This window comes from Beta vulgaris, chromosome 5 (genome assembly GCF_026745355.1).
Source record: "Beta vulgaris subsp. vulgaris cultivar EL10 chromosome 5, EL10.2, whole genome shotgun sequence".
Lineage (NCBI taxonomy): Eukaryota > Viridiplantae > Streptophyta > Magnoliopsida > Caryophyllales > Amaranthaceae > Beta > Beta vulgaris.
In genome coordinates, this window is record NC_079206.1 from 20390772 (window position 1) to 20407564 (window position 16793).

The 16793-nt window shown below is 37.3% G+C and overlaps 2 protein-coding genes across 8 annotated transcripts; both read left to right on the forward strand.

Annotated features, from left to right (window-relative positions):
• The first annotated feature begins 835 nt into the window (after nucleotides 1-835).
• Nucleotides 836-12619, forward strand: LOC104893051 (extra-large guanine nucleotide-binding protein 3). Of its 7 annotated transcripts, none has more exons than XM_057395052.1 (10): nucleotides 836-1133; nucleotides 1414-1653; nucleotides 1912-2927; nucleotides 3009-3146; nucleotides 4780-4884; nucleotides 4970-5152; nucleotides 8703-8871; nucleotides 9750-10003; nucleotides 11146-11315; nucleotides 11929-12619. In XM_057395052.1, the coding sequence occupies exons 3-10, from the start codon at nucleotides 1953-1955 to the stop codon at nucleotides 12524-12526; spliced, it is 2592 nt and encodes an 863-aa protein (XP_057251035.1). In that variant the 5' UTR covers nucleotides 836-1133; nucleotides 1414-1653; nucleotides 1912-1952; the 3' UTR covers nucleotides 12527-12619. The 7 variants fall into 7 exon arrangements, with proteins under 7 accessions (XP_057251035.1, XP_010677399.1, XP_048500703.1 ...); XM_010679097.4 differs by having other exon boundaries at nucleotides 837-1133; nucleotides 8703-8880; XM_048644746.2 differs by having other exon boundaries at nucleotides 837-1133; nucleotides 1950-2927; nucleotides 8703-8880.
• A 1175-nt stretch (nucleotides 12620-13794) lies between these two features.
• LOC104893279 (uncharacterized) lies at nucleotides 13795-15336 on the forward strand. Its single transcript, XM_010679378.2, has one exon. The coding sequence runs from the start codon at nucleotides 13795-13797 to the stop codon at nucleotides 15334-15336; it is 1542 nt and encodes a 513-aa protein (XP_010677680.2).
• Nucleotides 15337-16793: the final 1457 nt, after the last annotated feature.

Sequence of the window (16793 nt, forward strand, 5' to 3'; positions counted from 1 at the left end):
AACAAAAAAAACAAAAAGGTGATTAAGGGCCTGTTCTCCCCAGCTTATTTTCAGTTCAGTTCAGTTCAATTCAGTTCAGTTCAATTCAGTTCAGTTCAGTTCAATTCAGTTCAGATCAGTTTAGTTCAGTTCAGACCAGTTCAGTTCAGTTTAGTTCAGTTCAGCTCTTGACAATACTTTTACTCTCACATATCACTATTCATTTCAGTTCAGTTCAGTTCAATTCAGTTCAGTTCAGTTCAGATCAGATCAGTTCAGATCAGTTCAGTTCAGTTCAATTCAGTTCAGTTCAGTTCAGTTCAATTCAGTTCAGTTCAGTTCAGCTGTTTTATGCCGAAGAGAACAGGCCCTAATTAACCAATTTTTTTTAAAAAGGTGGTTTTTTACAAAAAAAAAAAAAGTGCTTATAAAAAGTCGTTTCTGACAAATTTTCCTATTGAATTTTGTGTATATTAATTCGCTTAGTTTTTCTATGACAAAAAAAAAAAAAAACATTTTCCATTTCCAAATGAATCACCAAATCAGATTAAATATGGCGCCCATAAATTATATGGATAATTTTTGTAGGAGATAAAATTTTCACATTTTCGTTGCTATATCCTAGTGAAAATTACTAAATGGGGCAAAAAAAAAAGAAGTTGGTTAAAGCAAGCAAGTCAAAGTTCCACCAATTACCGGTCTTTGTCTTCATCAATCATCATCATGCCTCCTTCTTCCATCAACCAACCCCCATCATCCTCTTTCTTCTCGTGGGTTTTGCGGACCCCACATGAAAGATGAAACTCCCCTCTTTTTTTTCTTTTTTTTTTGTTTCTACAGTTTTTACAACAACAAAACAAAGACAAGAAATTCACACACACTATACTATCCTTCTAAGTTGTATCTGCATTTGCTTTGTTTTCAGCATATTATTCATCTTCTTCCTCTTGTCTTCTTCTTCTTCTTATCCCCTTTTTCCTTCACCATTTATTTATTCCCTTCATTTTCTTTCAACCTTTATCATTTTTCCCTCTGTAAAAAGATTAAATTTTTGAGTATTTTTTTTGCACTCAGAAGATTAAAAAGCAGGAACTTTTCTCATGCTCAAAGCTGATTAGATTCGCTTAAGAGGAGGAATATGTCTCTTTCACTAGGTATTTGACTCTCTCTCTTTCTCCTTTTTATTTTTTTCTGCAAAAGGTTTTGGAGATTTACCTAAAAGGAAATTTCGTTTTATTCTTCTTTCACTGAACCCACTTTTTTTTAATGATAATATGTGTTGATTGTTGAATTTTATTTTTCTTTCCTACAATTTTTATGTATTTTTTTGTTTGTTGAGTTTCTTGTTTGACCCAGCAAAATTCTAACTACCCAGAAGCGCTTTTTGTAGCATTGAATTAAATTGTTTAAAGTAGACATTTTGTTGTTTTTCAGGAGGTGTTCATAGTTGATTTGATTTTCTGGGTTTGACCTTGAAATATATGGGTGTTTTCAAGTGGGTTTCTTGGGTTTTTTAGGTGGGATGATTTAGTGGAAGAAGACCTGTTCAGCCTTTAGAATTTGCCTCTCAACTTGGATTGGTGTATTAAAATGTTGCTTTGTCCTTATCTGGGAAACATGAAGTCTTCCCATGGTGTGAACATGGAAAATTGGAGATGGTGATTATTGCGGCGGGTAAGCTTAAGTATATATCCTGATTGCATTTGCTAAGCACTCTTCTGATCTGGGTTTCCAGTAACTGGTTGAATGGTCAAAAAAACATTTACCCATTTTGTTGATTTTCAAGGATAACTTGTTATTTGTGTGTTTCGTATTTGTGGGTTGTTTATTGTTGTCAAGTAGAGAAATCAGTGTGAATTTTCTTATTATGGGGATCCTCATTTTGATGAATGAAAACATAGAGTGTTGAGAATTTCTTTTTTGTATATATAGATTATTGAAGAATTTTGATTTGGGATTGGTTGGTGGAGAGGATGGGGAATAATGATAGAGAAGATTGGAAGCAGATGGTTAAGAAGATGCTTCCACCGGGTGCATCGTTCCCTCAGGGAGTTGATAATCCAGATTATTCCATAGCTATAGAATATAAAGGTCCAGCAATCTCTCAAGAAGTACCTAGAGTTGAACCTCTTGATGTAAATCCACGATCGATCCCGACTGCTTCAGTTGCAGAACCACTTTCGGAGTCACAAAGACAATTCTTTGATTCTGATCCCCCTGTCATTGAGCCAATCCCTTTACCCTTCTCTCGTATTGCCAGGGCTGTGGATTCATTCACGCAAAGTCGATCGGAAAGCTCAGAGTCTGTTGTGTCTGTCCTACAGAATCATGATTCTTCTTCAGCTTCTCCGTCTCGTTCTCCTGGTTCTGCTCATAATTCTGAAAGTAATTCTGTAAACCAGACAGTCAATGAAGGGAGAAGGGTCCCTGTGGTCACTTTTAATACTGTTGATAGATCTGAAAGGAAAGACACTGATGTTGAAGATGCAGTCTATCCTGAATATGTTGGAGTTTCAAAAGAAAAGAAAAAAAAGAATAATATAAGGGTTTGTTTTCGATGTGGAAAGGGAAAGTGGGAAACGAAGGAGGCCTGCTTGGTTTGTGATGCCAAGTTCTGCAGTAACTGTGTGCTTCGGGCTATGGGCTCGATGCCCGAAGGGCGTAAATGTGTCACTTGCATTGGTAAGCCAATTGATGAATGGAAGCGGCCAAAACTTGGAAAGAATTCTAGGGTACTGTCTCGGTTATTGAGTCCTTTGGAAGTTAAGCAAATAATGATAGCTGAGAGGGAATGTTCCGCTAATCAACTTCGACCAGAGCAACTGATTGTCAATGGTTATTCTTTGAAGCCAGATGAAATGGCTGACTTACTTGGCTGTCCTTTGCCACCTCAGAAGTTGAAGCCTGGAAGATATTGGTATGACAAAGAGTCTGGCCTCTGGGGAAAGGTTAGTGTTTTTCTTGGATATGATTACGTGGACCATTAGCCATGATGCATCTTCACTGATTGTGCTTCTTTTATGTGACAGGAGGGAGAGAAACCTGACAGAATCATAAGTTCAAATTTGAATTTTAGCGGAAAACTGAGCCCTGATGCAAGCAGAGGAAACACCGGAGTTTACATGAATGGTCGTGAGATTACAAAGCTCGAGCTAAGAGTGCTAAAGGTGAGGCATATAAACTATTTTTAAAATATTATGTCCATTCAATTGTTCAATGCTTTAATTAAGTTAATGAATCCTTGCTCTTTTTATGTGTGGTAAACATGAATATCTCTTTCGTATAAGGCCATTGGAATTCCTGGAAAAAGGAATGACATTAAAACAAATTCTATAAGGCCCTTGATTTAAAACTTACTGGCTTTTAATGTTTGACTTTGTCCCTCCAATTGTCTGCCTATAGTTAATGAAACAGTGTTTTGAAAGTGAAAACAATATGGGCAGTGGCAGTGAATGCCTCACTCAAACTGCCCTTCCATCATTAGTTTGGCGAATTCGTGTATGTATTCGCTTTTTCTGTAGTACAAAAACAACGATGTCAACGCCTTAATCCCAAAAGGATGGGATCTCTTGCATGAGTCAAGATTTATTTTCGAGTTGTCTGCATAAATTTACTTTATTATAGTTTACCATGGAAAAATAATGTCCTATCGGATCTATCTAACATATTAGATCTTATAAAAAAGAAGGCAATGCTAATGCTTGGTCTTATAATGAAATCCAAAGAGGGTGGGGACTGTTAAAGGAAAAAAGTGACAATTGGTTATATGTGTTCCTTTTATATCTTTGGCTAGGTGTTAAGTGTTATATTGAAAAGCAAGAATACATACTGCGAATAATGATAGATAGAGTATAGGTGATCTCTACGAGTAGATTGGGTAAGATAAACTAAATGATGATTAGAGATGCTATGGTAAAAGTCTTATGGGACTATAGCTTGAATATATACTAGAGCAAGTCTGGAGAACTGCTTCCATTTGTGACTTCTGGCTGCATATAGTGATCTCAGGTTATAGGCTATAGGTTTGTTTTAATCTCGTTAAAGCAGTTTGCACACCTCTCTCCGAGACTAATAGGAACTTTTTAGAAGGTTTGGTTTGATCTGGCTTTGTGTTGATCCAAATGTGGGGTAATACAAACAGCTTTAAAGAGTGACTGATGATAGTTGGCTCAATATTTAGCAAGGCTTTCTTATTAGAGAAGAAGGGATTCATCGACTTGAGCAAGTGAAGTTTTTGCAACAATGGATGCCATAATTAGTATTGTTACTTTGTTTAGATTGAAGGCTTTAAAGTTAGGGCATTAGCTAATTGAAAAGGAGGATCAGGGATCACTAGTATGATATTGATCAACTTCATAAATGAGGAAGGGAGTGGCTTTATTGATCTAGAATCCTGAGCGAAGGAAGAAAATTAGGTTTTGACTGGCAATAGAGGATTATATTCCTACACCGAATCCCCTATCAAACAAGAATAGAGACTTGTTCCCTTGTGGTGATGGCTGATTCTTGCTAACTCCTCTCTTAGGTCTTAGCTTCTTTTCCCTCTTTATCTAAGATGATCACATCTTTCTTCCTATTTTTTCTTTTGCTTTGAAGTGCCTCTCGTATTTGTTTGTATATTATGCTGCATTCAGCTATCATGGGTAACTGCTTTAATAAGTGATATATTGGTGTTGTATCCTGCGTATCATTATAGCCATTCCATGGTAAGTGCTCAGAGTTTTCTCTTTCCATCAGTTTTTCCTTGTGATATTACTATGCTGCAAATCTGATGGGGGTATCTTTACATTCTCAACACAGCTGGCGAACGTTCAGTGTCCCCGTGAAACTCATTTTTGGGTCTATGATGATGGCCGGTACGAGGAGGAAGGTCAAAACAATATCAGAGGGAATATTTGGGAGAAGGTATGCATTCACATTTGTCTGTTTCTGGGTTTGTATATTTTCAAATCTCAAACAAACGCTTTTGAACTAATTCATTCCAACACAGGCATCAACTCGCCTTGTATGTGCACTGTTCTCTTTGCCCTTTCCCCAAGGTCAATCTCATGGAGTTAGGGATGAGGCAAGCAATTATGCTGCTATTGTGCCAAATTATTTTGAACAAAAAAGAACTCAAAAACTTCTTCTTCTTGGACTTGAGGGTTCTGGAACTAGCACAATCTTCAAGCAGGTATTTGCAAGTGATCTATGTTATTTTCCGAAGACAGTATTTGAGTTGATTGCATGTCAGTAAATTTCTGAAGTTTGCTTGTCATTGGGGGTTTTTTGGTTCAGTGGGAAAACTATGTTGCTTATTAAATATCAGCTCTCCCATATTGCCTGTTGCAGCAATTTGTATGAGCTACTCCCTTAATAGCTTTTGCACAAGCTTGGCATAGACTGACAGTCTGACACATCCTGTTTTAGATATTTTTGTGTTGTTTGGCGGGTGGTAGAGAGGAGACTTGGATAGGTTGTAGGTATGATCCCCATTTGTCCTGTCATCTTCACCTTGTTTATAATCCTATAATTTCTCAAAGCCATTTTTTTCCCCTCCCTCTCACGCTGTCTCGCGGTCTCGCCTATGCTTCCCTCTCCATTCAATCTCCCAAGGCTCTCTCTAAATACTCGTTCAGCCCACCAGTCTTGACCCTCTCTGCCTTGTTCTACTAGGTGTAGCCGCTGACACTCCCTGCTGCCCCCAGATCCGATAGTTTAGATAAGCCATCCCAGCTCACAGCAGTTCAGAGCCTTAGTCATGACAACCACAAAATCCTAGTGAGCCTACCATCAACTATTGCTGCTATTTTAAGTGACCTAGATGTTTTACTGTTGGTTGCCAAAAGCTGTGGTAAAGTAATCAACAGCCAAGGACGTGGAGGTCACAATCTAAGCTCATTCTCACCAGATCAAAGCTAAATGAGGAGGAATAATGCCCTATTATTCTTACGTAGTAAACTTACTTTTACAGATACTGATTGTTGCTGATGAATACTGATTTTTATAGATAAAACTGTTTCTACTCATTCTTTTAGAGTTCTTTCTCATTCGAAATCGCTCACTAAAAAGGACTTGTGCTAATTATAAATTCAAAACCCAATTGAAATTGAACTATATAGAGAGCGTAAACGAAAAGGAGAGAGGATAAAATGTGGTTCACTACTCACCAAATCTAACCTAAAGGAGGAGGGAATAGGTGGTGCATCTGTGAAAGAAGATATAGCGGCTATAGGTGATAGAATTGGGCAGAGGTGGGACATGGAAATGGAAGTAGGTGGCTGCTGGACCTAGTCAGCTGGAGATTATGGTGGTATTGGTGGTGATTGAAATGGTATATGGGAATGGCAATGGTAGTGGTAGTCTGGTAGATGCGGATGGAATATTGTTACTGTTCGATGTCAAATTCTTCCTCTTCTGTTGGGACAGGACTCAGGAGGAGAGATGGGGAGGGCTTGATTGTCTAGGTATGATACAAAATCTTACAGTCTTTTGCATTCGTTCTAGTCTTTATCGAGAAATCGTGGTTTTGATGTGAATGCATTTTTCTTATCAAATGGTCGGTACTTGGCCTCTTGATGTCAACAAGACCTTTAACCTTTTCCAGGTATAGATGCAGGAGTGCTGAATGGTTTGGAGTTGCTTTTGCAATTTTCTTTGTAGTCCTAGGGTTTTTAGCAAGGCTATAGAATTTTTATGAGTGTCAAGGCAATTTTGGCTTTAATATTACTTCCAATTAGCTAGTACTTCAGTTTACAAACTTCAAGTACTCATAATCAGTATCATAGTTCTAGCAAGTTCAACATTCATTTCTAAATTTTCAATCAGTACCATACCTTATATCTATCCTATTATTAGTTATTCATAGCTATAAGAGGTTCTTAAAGACTTTAGAGTTTAGAGGTCAAACTTCAATCAAGAAGTTTTGTAAATGGAACACTCCTCATCTGCGTTGGTATATTGATAAAACCAAGGTTCTTTGGTTGAGTTAAAAGAAAAGGAATGGAATCAAGAAAGGGAATTAAGGGGAAAGAAATAAAGAAAGGGAACTTGAATATTTTGTTAGGTTGGAACAGAGAACCAAAACCCCTTCCCGTATCTTATGTGGCTTCTGAAATCAAAAGAAAGGGAACAACCAAAAAGCCACTAATACAATCTTCCTCTCCCAAACCTGAACAACCGTCATCTTCAGCAACTCCAAAAACACCATTAACATCATCATCTTCAGCAACTTCAAGAACACCATCAGCGCCTCTCACCCCATGAATCTTTTCAAATTCCTATTCTGACTATTTTTACTGATTCCCAAATTTTGATTTTTTTGGGGCTATCTTACACCAATACATGTGTTTATTGATAGTATAACACCAATTTCACATGCTTGTAACTCAACACCACCATCAAATCCTCCTACCAACAAAACCATTTACTGGTATCCAAATCCCTCTCCTGGTGCTTGCTGCTTTGCTCTCGTGGTGAGGTACGGTGGACTAGCTATAATCTCAGTGTCCATGAATTTGCTGCTTTGTCGGTAACGGTGGGGTTTGTGTTGGTGGCTGTGGGTATTGTAGGTTATGAAGGGTGAGCACCAGTGGGGTTTAGGTTAGGGTGGTTGGTGGTGATGAAGTCGGGTGGCTCGTATGGCAAGGTGGTAGTTCTGGTGACGAAGGTGAAGTCTGATGGCATCAATGGGTGGAGAGGTGGGGTTATAGTGGTGGTTATGGTAAGTAAGGTTGGGTCATGGTGTAGAGAAGTTTGTGGGAATTCAAGTCCCGGGGGTGGGGTTGGGAATGGAGATGATCCAACTTAGGGTACCTTGACTCAGCAAAAGTGGGGAATTGAAACCAAAAGGCCTTGAACATAACACTTGTAATTTCTTGAAACCCCGTGTTTCGCTTTCCCTTTCTTGAAACCCCATAACCAAAAAGCCCTTAACATGCAACAGGATAACAGTTAATGTGGTCATGCAACTTAATGCCCCACATTCAGTTCCATATATACACCAAAAATATGTGTGAGGCTGCAAGGATTTGCATGCAGCTGATTTCATTTTAATTTTTGTAGGCATTGGTCTTCTGTCTTGTTTTACAGTATGATTATGTGAGTCAAGCGATGCTGCCTACATGGATATCATTTGGTTCTCTACGTGAATATGCGTGATTCTTGACGATATCTTTATGTCCTCCCTTAGATTAGTGGGTGATGTTTCATAGCCCATATATTGCCGAGTCAGAGGGCATATCATATATGTGTTGTAGAAGAGCTTATTTTTCTGTACTAAAGGGGGTGCTACATACACAAAACCTTGGTTGGTTAGGAGTCTTTTTTTTTTTCTAAAATTGAAGAAAGAGGAGGGATGTAGAGCTGGTTGCCTACGGTATATCTTCTAGGCTCTAGCTGGTTGTAATTTGTGATGTTTTACACTTTTAATACTTCTACTCAAGTCAAGCACTTGAGTTGAAGTAATATATATCTTCTAGGCTCTAGCTGGTTGTAATTTGTGATGTTTTACACTTTTAGTACTTCTACTCAAGCACTTGAGCTAAAGTAATATATATCTTCTAGGCTCTAGCTGGTTGTAATTTTTGATGTTTTACACTTTTAGTACTTCTACTCAAGCACTTGAGTTAAAGTAAAATACGATAGATGACTTGCTATTATGTAATGGTAGAATGTAGAAGGGGTATGAATATATTATTGCAATTTGTCTAAGTTTGTTGGGTTCATGTTACAATGTATGGCAGGCCAAGTTTATGTATGGGAACACGTTTACTGCAGACGAACTGCAAGAGATCAAATTAATGATCCAGAGCAATATGTACAAATATCTAAGTGTGTTGCTTGATGCAAGGGAGCGGTTCGAAGAAGAAGAAATGGCAAATATGCAGATACAAGGAGTAAATTATGAAAATGGTGAGACAGGTAATATCAAGTATATCATCTTGTGAAACTGTGGATGGAAATCTAAGTTTTATCCACTCCCTCTCTGCCTCTTTAGCTTTTAACCTCTATTCTGCTAAGTTTGTTAATGACTTTATTTTGTTCTTTTGAATAATAAAGATTTTAGTTGAATGGAAACTAGGTTATAATTGATAAAAATGAGCCCCTATCACTTTGAGACTTGAGTAAGAGAACCTTTTTTTTTTTATGGGATCAGTAAGAGAACTTTAGAATACCCAAGAAAAGCCAAAAGGAACATGATCCTAACCCCTAAGTGTATGCTACTATATTTGTTCCAGAAAGTTCTATGATTTCTTTCCAGCCACAATAGCCAGAAGGTCTTCAGTAAGGCAGACTGTCCGAATTCTTTCTGCACCTAATACTTCATAAAATCAACAAATTTAGGCTGGAGATATCCAAAATTGTTGTTTCCTGTTTTCATGAAGCCGAAAATTCGGACACTTTTGGCGAACTTCGCAATAGTTAGAAGGATGCCTCGTTGTCCCTAGATTCAACCTTATGATTTACCCACTTTTGTTTATAAAGGCAGCAAGTCCCATGAGCAATGCTACCGTGGCTCTTTAGAATAGGATAATCTCTTCTCCAAACCTATCTAACTTAGAAGAAGCACCAGCCTAGTAATTCTTTACTCAAGTGTGTCATCTGCAATTGTGGTAGTATTTATTTGCAGCATTTGGCCAGACTAAACCCCCTGCAGTTTCATGTGTATCTAATGCTCATGTGCTGGGGCTGCAACAGAATTATTGACATTTTTGGAGCTTGAAATGAGTACAGACACGTTTACTATAGGGTAGTTCCTCAGTAATGATATGATCTGCTTGTGTTTCCAGGTGGCGGTTCAGAAGTCGAGTCTAATGGGACGGGTCAAAGCATCTATTCGATCAACCCGAGGTTAAAGCATTTTTCTGACTGGCTATTGGACATCATTGCAACTGGTGATCTGGACGCATTTTTTCCTGCTGCAACGCGGGAGTATGCCCCTTTAGTTGAAGAGGTTTGGAGGGATCCTGCTATACAAGAGACATATAGAAGAAAAGATGGGCTCCACTTCCTTCCTGATGTTGCTGAATACTTCCTAAGCCGGGTATTTTTTCCAAAACTATGCCATCACTGCTCATGCAAAATTATACATTTTTCAGAATTGTTTTTTAATAATACTATATTTTCAGAATTTTTTTTATAGATGTAATTGTACTAGGACTCTATATTACTCTCTTTGATATGCCAAAGAGTTTATATATACTTCCTCCTTTTTCTGATACTCGCAATGTTGAAATGTGTACAAGAACCAAGGAGTGGAGAGAGGTAGAGAGACTGAGAGAGTTAAAAAAAACCTTCGTGTGCTAGGGGGGAGAGAGAGAGATAGAGAGAGAGTATTCCCAAAAACGTCAATGTTTTAATTAATTAAGAGCGTCCTGAAATGGTATACATTGCAAGTATTAGAAAACGGAGGAAGTATATGAATGGAACATAAATTCATAAAGGCACGAACACTCACTAGGTACCCTAGTGCCTTTATTATAAGCAGCTTTACTCAATTGGATGTTATTTCCTTTGAAACTTGGACCTTTAGTACCCTGTGATTTGTGAACACATGATAGACTTTTTTTTAATAAATGTTTTTGACAAGTTCTTTTTTACAATTTCCTAACCTGTTTTTAATCTTAAAGGAATACACATATCTTTTGATGAGAAGTGGGGCAGCTTTGCACATAACACAAAAATACATAGTGTCATGTCCTCGAAATATAGTGTTTGTGTTTTTAATATATATATTGCTTGTATTTTGGTAAACATGTGTCTGTTTATTTTGCTGCTTCCACAAACATTGTATATCTCAACACAGACACTATATCTGAGAACATGAACACTATATATATATATATATATATATATATATATATATATATATATATATATATATATATGTTATGGGCCAAAGTGCCTCATAAAAGTTGTGGATTTATGACTCATTGCTTGATTGCAGGACTTGATTAGTTTATTTGAATTCCTCTGGTGCTTCATTTGATTGCTAGAAGAGTGTAGAGTTTTCCATTTGACTTCCAGATTTATATGTAACTATTGTTCTGACTCTTACATGTGTCTAGTTATATTACGTGTTCATTGATGGACCATGATGGTGACATGACTTGTTTCTAATATAGTCTCTGTACATATGTTTGTGCTCTTGGATGTTGCATCTGGCTCACTTGGTTTACCTTTCAGGCTGTTGAGGTGTCAAGCAATGAATATGAACCTTCAGAGAGAGATATTTTGTATGCAGAAGGCGTTACTCAAGGGAATGGTTTGGCTTTTCTAGAATTCTCCCTTGACGATCGTAGCCCAATGTCTGAGTCCTATACGGATAATTTGGATGCAACCCCGCCTTTGACCAAGTAATATGTTATAAACCAGTTTTTTGTTATAATTGGATTTGTTGTTTCCGTTTGCAACTAAGTTTATTGCAATTGCTTCTAAATATTTTTGGCTAGTCAATGAATAATACTGGAGTAAAACTTTGTTTTGATAGCAATCAGGGAGGGAAAAGTAGCTGTGGAATGGAGGGAGAAGGGGAGGGGATTGTGAGCTTGCATTTTCCTTCCAAATCTTTCCATGGTTTATTAAGAGGGAAAGAGAATATAAATCTGTCAGGTCCTCTTCCCTTCCCTTATGTTGTACTCAAACAAGGGAAAATGAATCCCCCCCCCCCCCTTGCTTCTCTCCATTCCCCTCCAATTCCCCTATCCAGACAAACTATAAAAGAGAACTTCTTAAGAAGATATATTTAGCATGTATATGGTGTTTGATCTTCAATGAAATTAGGGAGGAAAAGATTTATGAAAGGAAACATATTTGCCAAGCATCCGGATTAATGCAACAGTTCATGTATGCAAGTATGGCTGTTCCTTTTAAAACAATAATGGCAACCCCCCCCCCCCCTTTTTTTTTTTCCATTAGTCGTGAAATTATTGCCAGGTGGAAATGCTAATCTAATCCTACTATGTACAGGTACCAATTGATCAGGTTGAATGCTAAAGGGATGAGCGAGGGCTGCAAATGGGTGGAGATGTTTGAAGATGTACGTGCAGTGGTGTTCTGCGTGGCTCTAAGTGACTATGACCAGATATGGATTGCTCCTGATGCTACTGGCAGTGGAAATCTCCTCCAAAACAAAATAATAGAGAGCAAAGAACTCTTTGAGAAGATGATTATACACCCATGCTTCAGGGATACCCCTTTTATACTTATACTCAACAAATACGACCTTTTTGAGGAAAAAATTGGGAGGGTGCCGTTAACTACATGTGAGTGGTTCAATGACTTCTGCCCTGTTCGAACCAGCCATACTAACCAGTCATTAGCCAACCAGGCTTACTTTTATGTGGCAATGAAATTTAAGGACCTTTATGCATCAGTGACTGGTAGGAAGCTTTTTGTATGGCAATCGAAGGCACGGGATCGTGATAATGTTGACGATGCATTTAAATATGTAAGGGAGATTCTGAGGTGGGATGAAGAGAAGGACGAGAACTTCTATGTCGGGGCTGAAGATTCATTTTACAGCACCGATATGAGTTCTTCCCCTTATGTCGTTACACAAGAATAAATCTATGTAACATTGTGTAAATGTAATTTATGTTTGTGAGTATATAAGTATCCCAGAAAGCTTGAAAAGCAGGGGCTGATTTGGTTATGCTTATTATGCATGTCGATTAAATTAGTTCTTTTTTATGTTCCAAGTTTTCATTTGTAAAGGCTTGTTGATATTTTGCTTGAGGTTTTATGTATGGGAAATTGGGAATTGGGAATTGGGAACTGGGAACTGGGAGGCTCTATTTTCCTTAACCAACTTTGCTTGGTTTTATTTTCAGTAGCAGTTTTGTCAATCTTCTTTTCTAAGAGTTCTTGGGAGAAAGGATTAACCCATGGCCATGGCTAAGAAATAAGAATGCATCCCCGAGATACACCCAACATATTTATCAAATTATCAGATCTTTGAATGTATGTATATATTCATGAATATTTTCAACCATTACAATTGTCCAATTATGAATATTCATCTCATTACAAAATTGCCACTTGATTTACTATGAACTTGAATCTTGGAAGTTGGAAGTGCACTAGTAATAATGACAAATTTCGCTTCTTTTTATCCCATCTCCAAGATGCACGACTTGATTCGTTGTTCTGAGTATATCCACTCTGTCTCTCAGAGATGGGTATATCAGCCCTCAATGAGTTTGATCTTATCAGATCTATTCTTCTTTTTTTCTGAAGAAGTCAATTCAGATCTTAAGGATGCACATATTCCCAAAAACAAAATGTAACTTTCAGAATTAATCTACCAAACTAAAGAGCAAATGTGCTACGTTAGCTGCCTCATAAAAAAAAATTATACTCCCTCCGTCCCATAATATAGTGCTTGTTTCTTTTTTTTTCACGGGAATTAAGGAGGAGGGAATAAAATAAGGAACACATCAATGACTGATTATTTGGCACGGATGATGAGTTAGGAATTTGTAAGGTTTTATTGAAAACATCAAAGCATTTGTAACATTTGAAAATCTGAACCGCACATCTTTACTGAATTGCAAAAGGTAAATACCTAATCCTCACATATACAAACTGACCAATGAGAATGAGTTCTTTCTTTTTTTAATCCAATGACATTACAAAGATTAGTGGCACACAGATTGCCACTAATCTACTTATCTCTAATTAAAAAAAAAATTCCCTCCAAAAATCTGAAAATTCTCTCTAACCTTCACTATATATACAACACTTAGAGAAATCAGAAAATCACACCACCATAAAACCCCCCAAAAAAAACAAAGGTAAAATATCACACCACCTTCTGCATCATTGTCCACTGTTATGGCTTCAGATTTCGACTTGAATGTTGCTTGGTGTCCAGAGTATCTTGGCCTTGATGATGAGGAGCATGACTTTCCAGCTCACAATGTGCAAGGGGACTTTGATCTTAACTTGTTGCCACATGAAGATGAGTCAAGCTTCATTCAAGAAACTGAAGTGTTGGAACACCAAGCCAACGATAACACGTTGGTTGCAGTCAATCATCACAAGCGCAGCAGACTCAGCAGTGAGGACAAGCTTCAAATATTGTGTTGGCTCCTCAATAAAGCAAAGGCATGTAAACTGAAAAGGGGCTCAATCACAGAAGCATCACATTTATTTAACTTATCAGTTAGATGCATTAGCAACATTTGGAACACAGCCAGAAAACAGAGTTCATCCATGCAAAGGTATAATGTCTCAACTAAATTCCATTTTTCTGGAAGAAAGAGAATTCAAGTTCAATTAGATGAAATTACAAAACTGAAAATGGGAGAGAGGTCATGTATTAGAGACTTGGCAACAATGCTTAACATGAGTAAAAGCACGGTTCATAGAATGATAAAAAGGGGACTAATAAAACCACACACTAATTCACTTCATCCGGGATTAAAAGAACCAAACAAAATTGAAAGACTGAAATGGGTTTTCAGTTTATTAATGGGAAACACACCAGCAACCATGAGAGAGTACTACCCCATGTATGATATCGTCCACTTGGATGAGAAATGGTTTTATCTAACTACCAAATCACAAAGGGTCTATTTGGCAAATAATGAAAGGGGTAGATACAGGGCAGCAAGTTCCAGCAAGTTCATTCCAAAGGTGATGTTCACAGCATGTGTAGCAAGACCAAGGTACAACTCAGCAGGGGAATGCACATTTGATGGGAAGATTGGAATCTTCCCATTCACATACCAAGAGCCAGCAAAGAGAACTTCAAAAAACAGAGAAAAGGGAACCATGATAACCAAAGTGGTTGAGAGTGTCAACCAAAAGGTAACAAGGGACATGCTGATTAATGAAATAATTCCAGCCATAAAGGAGAAATGGCCAAGAGATGGAGGTCCAACAACCATTTTCATACAACAAGATAACGCTAAGGCACACATCACTCATGAAGATCCTGAATGGCAGTTAATTCATGAACAAGATGGGTTCAAATTTATTTTAATTCAACAGCCTCCTAACAGTCCTAATTTAAACATCCTTGATCTTGGTTTTTTCAGAAGCATTCAATCGTTAATGCATAAAAAAATGCCAGCAGATATAGACAAGCTGCTTGAAGCCGTGAACCAAGCATTTTATGAATTGGATCCCAAGACTTTAAGCAATGTGTGGTTGTCATTACAATATGTAATGAATGAAATCCTCAAGGTTGGTGGTGGCAATGATTATGATTTGCCTCATGTTAATAAGAAGAAATTGGAAAAACAAGGAGTTCTAAGTGATCAGGTCAAAACACTATGTGGGCAGTTATGGACGCTTGGGATAAAGTCCATGGACAAGCATCAACATCACAGCAACCATGAGCAACAAAACAGAACAACTGAAGGGGAATGAATTTTGTTCACTGTTTTTAGGTTGAAGTTGTAATGGTCAGTTTTTGTAAAAGAAGAAAATCAAGTTGTAATGGTTAGTTTTTGTAAGACAACAAAAATCAAGTAGTAATGGTCAGTTTTTGTAAGTGAACAAAAAACAAGTTGTAATGGTCAGTTTTTGTGTTTTAATGAAGAGACTTGTTTCTAGTTTGTTTGCATTGGAGTATATACAAAAAATTTGCTCAAAATTTAAACATTAACCAGAAGATAAGAGTGAAATAAAGTGAAAAAAACTCAGAAATCCCCATGAATCAGTATACAACATGCTCAAACCAAAACCACACTCAACCACAACCCCATATAGCCTCAATCAGTCCTTAAAAGGACTGGTGGCATATTAAGGATTGAGGAGGTGATTTAAGGGAGCTTTGTATGTATGTCATTCTATGATGGTTTCATCATAAACTTTTTTAAAAACAAGGTTTAAAATGAATAAGAATCAGTTAAAGTAAATGCGAAAGAATCAATTAGGCTTAAAAAAAGAGATAAGAGTGAAATAAAGTGAGAAAACTCAGAAGTCCCCATGAATCAGTATACAACATGCTCAAACCAAAACCACACTCAACCACAACCCCATATAGCCTCAATCAGTCCTTAAAAGGACTGGTGGCATATTAAGGATTGAGGAGGTGATTTAAGGGAGCTTTGTATGTCATTCTATGATGGTTTCATCATAAACTTTTTTAAAAACAAGGTTTAAAATGAATAAGAATCAGTTAAAGTAAATGCGAAAGAATCAATTAGGCTTAAAAAAAGAGATAAGAGTGAAATAAAGTGAGAAAAACTCGAAAGTCCCCATGAATCAGTATACAACATGCTCAAACCAACATCACACTTAACCACAACCCCAAATAGCCTCAATCAGTCCTTTTTAAGGACTGGTTGCATATTAAGGATTGAGGAGGTGATGTAAGGGAGCTTTGTATGTCATTCAATGATGGTTTCATCATAAACTTTTTTTAAAACACGGTTTGAAATGAATAAGAATCAGTTAAAGTAAATGCGAAAGAATCAATTAGGCTTAAAAAAAAAGATAAGAGTGAAATAAAGTGGGAAAAACTCAGAAGTCCCCATGAATCAGTATACAACATGCTCAAACCAACATCACACTCAACCACAACCCCAAATAGCCTCAATCAGTCCTTAAAAGGACTGGTGGCATATTAAGGATTGAGGAGGTGATTAAGGGAGCTTTGTATGTCATTCAATGATGGTTTCATCATAAACTCTTTTTAAAAACAAGGTTTGAAATGCGAAAGAATCAGTTAGGATTAAAAAAAGAGATAATAGTGAAATAAAGTGAAAAGAACTCAGAAATCCCCATGAATCAGTACACAACATGCTCAAACCAACATCACAATTCGAGATAAATCACAACCAGCAGGGGACTAAATAAAACCAACATCACACTAAAAATTC

Coding starts and splice junctions, on each gene's coding strand:
- LOC104893279 (XM_010679378.2), top strand. CDS start 13,795: ATGGCTTCAGATTTCGACTTGAATGTTGCTTGGTGTCCAGAGTATCTT.
- LOC104893051 (XM_010679097.4), top strand. CDS start 1,953: ATGGGGAATAATGATAGAGAAGATTGGAAGCAGATGGTTAAGAAGATG. Junction 3,147..4,779: donor TCGAGCTAAGAGTGCTAAAG/GTGAGGCATATA, acceptor TTCTCAACACAG/CTGGCGAACGTTCAGTGTCC. Junction 5,153..8,702: donor CTAGCACAATCTTCAAGCAG/GTATTTGCAAGT, acceptor AATGTATGGCAG/GCCAAGTTTATGTATGGGAA.